Source organism: Carassius gibelio, chromosome B22 (genome assembly GCF_023724105.1).
Source record: "Carassius gibelio isolate Cgi1373 ecotype wild population from Czech Republic chromosome B22, carGib1.2-hapl.c, whole genome shotgun sequence".
NCBI lineage: Eukaryota > Metazoa > Chordata > Actinopteri > Cypriniformes > Cyprinidae > Carassius > Carassius gibelio.
In genome coordinates this window covers 13,234,030-13,243,343 of record NC_068417.1, presented here as the reverse complement: position 1 = coordinate 13,243,343, position 9,314 = coordinate 13,234,030, and the positions used below count along the sequence as shown (strand labels likewise).

Here is a 9,314-nt window from a genome sequence, read left to right as displayed (position 1 = left end):
AAACAACAAGCTTTAAAACCCTTTTTTAAAAAACCCTCTTACTGCTAGATTGTTTACTGTGAAATCTGTCTTCTCTCAGATACACAGAGCCGATCCTCCCTTTACACAAAATACACAAGCTGCGTAGGGTCCACAAAACACCATGGGCCTATTGGGATATTCAGGAGGAGATTGGAGTATTTACCTTATTTTAACACAAGCCTCTTGTATGGCAATCTGCAGACAAATACTGAAGCAGTCAGGCTAATTTAAACTGGGTCAGAGGTAGGGCTGTGTAAATCTGTGTGAAAGCTACAGTTGTGCTCAAAATTATTCATACCCTTGGAAAATATGATCAAAGGCCATTTGATCTTTTTATTCCCCCCAAAAATATAAAAATAAATCTAACCTTTGATTGGAGTAAAAATAAATTGATAAATGAACGTTGGGGGAAATCACATCATGAAAAAAATGATTTTTCCCTAATACACAATGGTCACAATTATTAGTAGCCCTAGAAATTCTTATGATTAAAATATATCTGGAGTATATTCCCATTCATATTAGCATTTTTAATCACACCAGGGTGACTAGGACCATGAAATTATCCAGCCACGGCTGCCTGTTTCAAAGGAATATAAACAAATATATATATATATATATATATATATATATATATATATATCGAGCGCAGCGTCAGTTCAGTCAGGCCACGGAGGCAAGGCTGTGAACAGCTAATGCGGTCAGCTGTCAAATCGCTCCAATCACCACATCTCTCCTATTAGACACGGGACATATATGCGTGCCACTACTGCTCGGTAAGTATGCTCAACGACTCCCTCCCTCCCCATTATATGCATGAGCACATTACTGCGTACCTTCTGGCTGTTGTCTTGTTTGTTTCAGATCACTAAGGCTTCCAAAAATCTTAGCTGGCATGGACCACTTTGCGGAGAGACACCCATCTTCATAACCAGGATAGACGTACCACTGCCACATCTACATGATTATCACCGTTTGCTTTAAAGACTTTATTAAAAGTCTTAATTATTATGTATTTCTAAATTCATGGTTCCGGGGGGTTAATGTTAAAGATCTATGTATGTTCAATTATTCTGGGAGTAAGAACCCCCATAAGGAACCATACCACCAAAGATAAATTGTGTTCAATAAACTCAAGTAAACTTGCCAAAGTGGTTCCTGTCTGAAATGATGTGAACGCAAAAAATTGTTGAACTTCATTAAGTAGCAAGTGGCTGTAAAAAAAGAGCTAAAGCTTAAAAAAATCTATTTTCCACCATCAAGGCTATAATTAAGAATTTCCAATCAGCTAAAGATGTTATAAAAAATGTCTGGAAAAGGTTGTTTGTCAAATTTTTCTTAAAGTGTGGTGAGGAGAGGAGCATTTGCATAGCCAATGACTCTGAGCAAGATCAAATAAACTGGAGAAAATTGTTGAGCCTCGGGTCAGAAAGCCTAAATAATAATAATAATAATAATACTAATAATAATTCAAAAAGCCCCTACATCAGCAAATGTTGTTGGGGAGGGTTTAAAGAAAAATCTAGAAAAATGCTCTCATCCAAAAACAAACTCCAGCATACTGGAACTTCAAATAACACTGGCTTCTGTGATAAGATGAAACAAAAAGTTGGGTTTTTAACACAGTCATGAGTGAGAAGCTGCGGTCCGCCATTACTGTTCTCTTGCTGTATCTGCTGGAGATACAATGTCAGTGCCAGAGAGCCATTAAAAGTATGGTGTGTTGGGATGCACCAAGGAACAAGAGTCTCCATAGACAGCTGAGGACATGGTGGTTAACTTCTATTTTCGAAGGAATGTCCCAGAAAAAAAATGGAAAAGTCCTACACTTTGTGCTAAAATTTTACACTGAACTCAAATGCCACACAAAAAAAAGAGGCTCAGTTCAGCGCTGGAGGTGTGCAAAGATTGCTTCTGAAGGGGGATCGATACCAACGATTTGTGCGCAAACGTCCAGACTCCAGACAAAGTAAGCATCACGCATAATATTTTGCTTTCCAAAAGAGCTTTTGGGTTCTCTATAAGGGTAATGTTGCTAAGGCTACCATTGTCTCTGCCTGTTTTCACTAATGCTTCATTCACGTGCTTCCAGAATGATTGGGAATAGGAATGCGGTAGTTAAAAATTGCATTGTGTGTAGGGTCAGTAACACGGTCATCATAACACTGGTGTGCCTCTGAGCACGAGCTCTTGAAGCTCTGCAATCCTCCGAGAAAGGGGCAGGGTTGCCAGGTTTTCACAACAAACCCTCCAGCGGCAACAATGTTAAAGTAGGCCAATTCTGCGGGAAAACCGCGGACTTAAAAACTGACTCTTCAGGCTAGAAATCTCTAAATGGACCATGGTTGGATCTTCCAACAAGAAAATGATCCACAAATATCAAAATCAATACCAAAATGGGTCATTGAGCTCAAAACTATTCTTTCATGGCCATCCCAGTCCCTTGAGCTGAACCCTATAGAAAATGAGTGTGGTGAACTGAAAAGGTCTGGAGAGATTCTGGATGAAGGAATGGTCTCTGATCTCTTATCAGGTGTTCTCCAAACTCATCAGTTATTACAGGAGAAAACTCAGACCTGTTTTCTTGGGGAAAGTATTGAATAAAGGGTATGGTTAATTGTGGCCAGTGTGTATTAGAGAAAAATTTTTTATTTCATAATGGGATTCAGAATGAAAAGTCAGGTTTTTGTCATTTGTTTTTTTTTCAATAAAAGACTTCTTTGGTCATATTAAACAAGGGTGTGAATAATTTTGAGCAATTTCTTTCCCAATTGTTTACCTCCATCTAAAACCATACCTGTTTTTAAAAGGATATTTGCAGGAACATACATTTTGGCGTAATTTAGAAACTTTTAGGGGTAAACAAAGTGCTTCCCCTTGATAAGCCCCTAAGTGCAGTTTTTGCATGTACTTTTTTTCTGAGAGTGTTTCACCAATTGATGCATTTGTTAGTTCTCCAAAACAGTGAAAGTTCGTCATTAGATGTTTCCCTCAGAAGACTTATTTTAGACATTCACAAGCATTGACACACATACTCAGGAACAGCAAGTGCTCTCTGTCTTCAGTAAGAAGGTCCTCCTACAGGATGTGGGATGTAGGTGTGATAAGGTTCTTAGAAGTGACCTTTGCTAAATTCTACTGAAATATCACACCGTTACATAATCTGAATGTCATGGACAACAAGTATCATCTTAATCCGAAGACTATATGGCATTATTTTAAGTTTCACAAAGAAATATTTTGAATTTATATATATTTCACAACATTTTACTTTCATGGTTCATGTTTTGTGAACTTCTTATCAGCAGGAAACAAGAAGAAAAAACAAAACGAAAAACCCATATGCAATCTTCACACCTATAGTCACCACATGCATATGCTGCTTGTCCAGCAGAATCTACAGTTGTGTCATCAAACCACATTGTTTTCCAGACTGGAGGTCAAATAGCAAGTTTTTGTATTGCTTTCATTCAATCACAGTCACAGCAAAAGCACATTTGGACTTCCCTTTTGGACTTCCCCACCTCACATGAGCTTCATGATCACATTAAAATCAGTTAAAACACAGATTTTATTCTAAAAAAAATCTACTTTCTCAGAATAAATGATCTGAATGAATGCCTTTACCAAAAAGTAGTATACTTCAAGTTTATTTTATTAGGTATACGTAAGTAAAGTTATATATATGTAATTATTACATCTTCATCTGTCGACATTCTATTCCATAATGTTACAGTTATGATGCTGTTTTATGTCAGATGACCGTGTTAGATTTACATGTGTTAGTATACATTGTTTTTTCTTCTTCTTCACTTTTTAATTCTGTGTAGAAGATGTGTACTAGCGCCCTCTACTGTATAATAATGAAAACACAGATTCTAGGAGCACAAGTATAGTTCAAATCTATTTTGACTTTTTGTAAGTATAAATCAAGTACACTTAAATGAGTACATAAAACCCATTTCTGAGAAGTACATAAAAAGTAGACTACAATTAGAAGTATACTAATAGCACACTTGAATAAGCTTATTTTTCATAAGGGCGTGGATGAGTGTAAGAGAAATCTGATTGTTATCAAGGAAGTCAGCATTGTTTCTTTATAGGCTCATGAGCATCAATATTGTTTGAGCAGAAGGCGCATTGTTTAGCTGCACTGCGGTTTGTGTAAATGCACTCAAGCCACCTCTGAACCACATAAAACAGTCTGAAGAACCGTAAATGTAACCATCATTGGTGCTTGTGCTTTGACAAGTAAAAGCAGCTTCTCCGAATCCTCCATGACTTGTAAATGAAATCCTCATCACTGAAATCTCAGATGAGTTATTTTGCGTGTTCGGGTTTAGCTGTCGTATCTGTGGAGGGAGGAGAGAGAGAGAGAAGATGCAGCGGAGGAGTACTTGTTCTCACTGTCTGCAAACCACAGGCGTTCAGTGTTTTAATCTTGAGCACCTTGAGAGATTTTATTTCAGAGCGCTCAACTGTTGGGGAAAATGGTCGACAGATTCGTTTTGTCCTGTTTGTGCTGTTGCTGTCTGGTTGGTAAGTTAAACGTGTCTTGCTTTATGGTAGCAGATGAATTATTTAGTACAAATGAATAACGCTCAACCAAAATCAGACGGATGTGCTCTGGTTTATATTCTTAGATGGAAAAGTACTTTAAATCCAATCGAGGTATTACTATGAGATGTAGGATTTGTACGATTTTTGTCATTTTAGTTTTTTAAAGAAGTCTCTTCTCACTAAGGCATATGTGGCAAAAATACAGTAAAACAGTGATAATGTGAAATGTTAAGATTTATATATTCAAATGACTGTTTTTGTCTATAGTTTTGTTTCCTGTGATGCAAAACTGGAATTTCAGCATCATTACATCAGTTTTCAGTGTCACATGATCCTTCACAAATCACTCTGATATGCTGATTTGCTGCTCAAAATACATTTCTCATTGTTATGATTGTTATATATATATATATATATATTTTTTTTTTTTTTTTTTTTTTTGAAAACTGATACTATTTTCAGGATTGTTTGATGAATAGAAAGTGAAACATTGTAAATGAACTGAATGCATCCTTGCGATGGATTCAAGCCTGACGTCTAACGAGTAAGACCTTAGGGATTTCGCTTACATTTTAGATGTCATAAAGTGATATTAGTGTGGAACTCTTTTCGGCTTAAATACATAAATAAATATTTAACCAAAACTCGCTCTCCAGGTGTGCTTGCTGATTCAAACGCGGTGAAGTCGGTGCCAGTGACGGAGGGAGATTCAGTCACTCTAAACCCTGATCTTAGCGTTAAACAATCTGACAATCTGATCATGTGGAACTTTAAAACTAATGGGTATCTTATTGCAAAAATCACCACCAACCATACCTCGATAATAGATGATGTTCTTGACGGGATATTCAGAGACAGACTGAAGCTGGATCATCAAACTGGATCTCTGACCATCACAGACATCACAACTCAACACACTGGAGTTTATCAAGTAACCATCAGCAGCAAGACAAAGTCTGTTTATAGATTTAATGTTACTGTCTATGGTGAGTAGAGGTTTACAGTTTCTTTTGTTTATCTAATACCATATTTCATATATAATTGACACTTGCTGTTTATTCTCTCCTGTTTTCAGCTCGTCTCCCCGTTCCTGTCATTATAAGTAACTCCCCACAAAATTCATCTTCTTCATCATCTTCATCACAGCAGAATTGTTCATTGTTGTGTTCAGTGTTGAATGTGGGTCATGTGACTCTCTCCTGGTACAAAGGAAACAGTTTATTGTCCAGCATCAGTGTGTCTGATCTCAACAACAGTCTGTCTTTACGTCTGGGGTGTCTGGACGATTACTACAGCTGTATGGTGAGCAATCCCATCAACAACCGGACTAAATATGTCAACGTCACTGATCTCTGTCGGCCATGTTCAGGTATGTTAGCATCTTGTGGGAAAAGGCTATGCATGGCTACAGTTTAGGACTTGAGTCGCTGTTCATCTTTTGCGAATGTAAAATGTCGTTTGCTTTTGTTTTCTCAGATTGTGCCTTCTGTTGTCATGCTTCTGAAGCTCTCGTCCGATTGGCTCTCTCCGTTGTGGTGGGCGTGGCTACTGTCGCTATTGTATTTTATGACATCATCACATCCAGGAAAGGTGTAAACGAGAGACATCATGACTTACAATATAAAACAGCTTCATGATAATTCAGTGTAAATCCATTATATATATATTTTTTTTCTTGTTTTTATGCATTCCTTTGGCTTGGGTAGATTTTATATTCATTTTGTTTAGTGTGATATGGAATGTTCAAAATTTCAGTTAAACTGTGTTTTTTATTTGTTCATTGCAATTTGTGTCTATATGTGTGGCAATTAATAAAAACTTGGCATTTAAAAACAACAGTAGAAATTACTACTACAAAGAGGCTTACAATGTGCAACTACAATAACAATATTAACAGCTATCAGCTATCATAATATATATATATATATATATATATATATATATATATATATATATATATATATATATATATATATATATATATATATATATATTATATTTGTTTTATTTATTTATTTTTTTAAATTCAAGTCAAGTGCAGAAGACTTTTTGTTTAGAGTAAGATCTAAAAGGAAATGGATGGAAGAAGGTGAAAGAAACTGCAAATATTTTTTTAGTCTTGAGAAAAGGAGTGCAGAAATAAACTAACTTAGAAAATTATTGATTTCTGAATTTGTCTCTTAGTATAATGCAGATATGTATTCTTTAGGAAATCAAGAAAATGCAATTATTTTTTAAATCAATTAAAAGTCCAGAAAAATTGTCTCTAGAAAGTAAAACAGACTGTTCTCAAGACCTTTCTCTAAATGAAATTGAATTCTGTATAAAAACAAATCCGCTGGAAATGATGGGCTTACACCAGAATTGTACTAATTATTGATATGGTAATTTATTAAATTGAGACCCTTTAATACTTTTTTCTGGATTTTAGAAATGCTTTTTATACAGTAAGCAATCATTTGATATTTGATTCATTTTAATTATTTTGTTTTCGGACAAAAATGCATAAAAAGGGAAAGAATTAAAAAAATTAATTGGTGTAAAACTGAGTATTTCAATATTGCCCCATATCATTTAATAAAAAAACTTGAGGGATTCAATTTTTGTATATAACTGGCAGACTATCCCATTGCTTTTGGCCAATTATCACAAACAAGCATCATTTTACTGGTCAATTTTGTACAAACCCGATTTTTCTCCTAGCAGGTGTTTTATATTGAACAATGGCAATATCACTCATAATAACAAGTCATTGCATGTGAAGCATTGAGTTCAGCACAACATATTAATTGTAAAGCTTATTGACAAGAATGGGCTTTTTTGTAAATGAAAAAAATAATTAAACAAAATAACCAAGTCTATTTCTAGTGGTATAATATTTTTATACCAAATTATCTGATGTAAATAATAATACAAGTGTCAAAATCGCTTTATTAACAGTTTATGTCAGAAACTCCCTTAATGTCATGTCCAATCCTCAGTGTAGATCAAAATGGATAAACCTCCGTATAAATTGGCACAGCATATGGATGTTACCATATAAATAGGTAATTTCTAATAAAGTAAAATAAGTACTTTACAAAATGATTCACAAATGTTATCCTGTAAATGCAGTTGTTAGCAGATATATTCATAGTGTTTGTGATAAGTGTACCTTTTGTAATGTATCTGTTGAATTCATCATTCATATAATTTATATTATTAATCGGTTAATTAATAATTAACTTAGCAAACTTATATTCATAAGTTAAAAGTAATTCAAAAGAAACCGTCATCTATTACATTATGTAACACTGATCTTAAAATATGTTTTGAATCTCTTTCTAATATGAGATCACAAAATAAGGAGCTTACAAAAACCATACAATTTCTAAAGGTTTTCTAACTTTTTTATTTTATTTTTGCTTTTATTTAAATTAAGCCTATATGTTTGTATTCATTTTGTTGTTGCTGTTGTTCTGTTTTGCATGCTTTGAGATGTGCAACGTTTGCACTGTGCCTTGTGTGATGGAACTGAACATTAATAAAAAAATAAAAAAAAATAAAAAAAATTATATATATATATATATATATATATATATATATATATATATATATATATATATATATATATATATATATATATATATATATATATATATATATAATAAATAAATGATTCAAAAAGAAAACCACTAGTTTAAGTCTATCCAAGTAGTTTATCCGACAACAGCGCCTCCTGCAGGTTGTTAAAATGTACAACAGACGTAAACTATGCATTGAGTATCAAAAGAAAACATTACCAAACGAAGGAAACTTTTCCACTCAGATGTCATCTACCGTATATATATTTTTTTCTTTATCAACCCCATTAAACGTGTTCGTCCCTTCACTAATCACCAACACCAATCCATAATCAATCATATCAAACATCGCATCCATCACGTGGTTTGTGTCAACTCCAGCCTCACGCGTTCTTTGAAGGTGAACAGTCGCGTGATACACACTGGGGACTCGGTGTCAACACTAAACTCAATATGCAGAACCTCGGATTAATATTTGTGTTACTATTATTTGTAAACGGTAAGTTGTAATATTGATTTAATTAATTGTTCATATTGAAACGATACAGAGGTTTAGTTCTGTTCGATTTACGTGTTTTTAGGAAGTTTGGTGCCTTCCGGGTCTTAAGCCCCACATTTGAGCTTATTACATATTCATATATATATATATGTGTGTGTGTGTGTGTGTGTGTGTGTGTGTGTGTGTGTGTGTGTGTGTGTGTGTGTGTGTGTACCTTACAAAATCTTAAATGTTCCTACACCTATTATGTTATTGCTTTCTCCCACATTAATCTATATTCAATAAACCATGTGATAACTTGATAACCTGAAATATCAAAAGTATTCAGAACCCTATGTTATGAAACTTGAAATTGAGGCACACGCCATTTCCAACATCTTTGAGATTTATCTAAACTTTATTTGGAGTAAAAATGTGATCTGTATTGTTCAGGTCAGGGGTGCACGGTTTAGATTTCAAACTTATTAAACACATCTGATCCAGCTAATCAAGTGATTGAAGCTTATTTGAGATCTGCATGGTATGTGTGCTGGAACTAAAGTTAACTCCAAGAACTGAGGTTGACACCTGTGGTTTAAGTTATGGGAAGGCTTCTGCTTTATATCACATGTGACTTTTATTGTAAACGACTGCTTCTGTGTTTTGCAGCGGTGTCTGGTGTTGAGACAGAA

General features: G+C 34.5%; 1 protein-coding gene across 1 annotated transcript; it reads left to right on the top strand.

Annotated features, from left to right (window-relative positions):
- Positions 1 to 4,116: 4,116 nt before the first annotated feature.
- LOC127987102 (SLAM family member 9) lies at positions 4,117 to 6,487 on the top strand. Its single transcript, XM_052589396.1, has 4 exons — positions 4,117 to 4,560; positions 5,238 to 5,567; positions 5,657 to 5,950; positions 6,058 to 6,487. Exons 1-4 carry the CDS (start codon positions 4,512 to 4,514, stop codon positions 6,216 to 6,218), a joined length of 834 nt encoding a protein of 277 aa, XP_052445356.1. The 5' UTR covers positions 4,117 to 4,511; the 3' UTR covers positions 6,219 to 6,487.
- Positions 6,488 to 9,314: the final 2,827 nt, after the last annotated feature.

Bases quoted from the DNA above. Each gene is read 5' to 3' on its own strand.
- LOC127987102 (XM_052589396.1), top strand. From the start codon at position 4,512: ATGGTCGACAGATTCGTTTTGTCCTGTTTGTGCTGTTGCTGTCTGGTT. The intron at 4,561-5,237 runs GTAAGTTAAACG...CTCGCTCTCCAG, and splicing joins GTGCTGTTGCTGTCTGGTTG to GTGTGCTTGCTGATTCAAAC. The intron at 5,568-5,656 runs GTGAGTAGAGGT...TCCTGTTTTCAG, and splicing joins ATTTAATGTTACTGTCTATG to CTCGTCTCCCCGTTCCTGTC.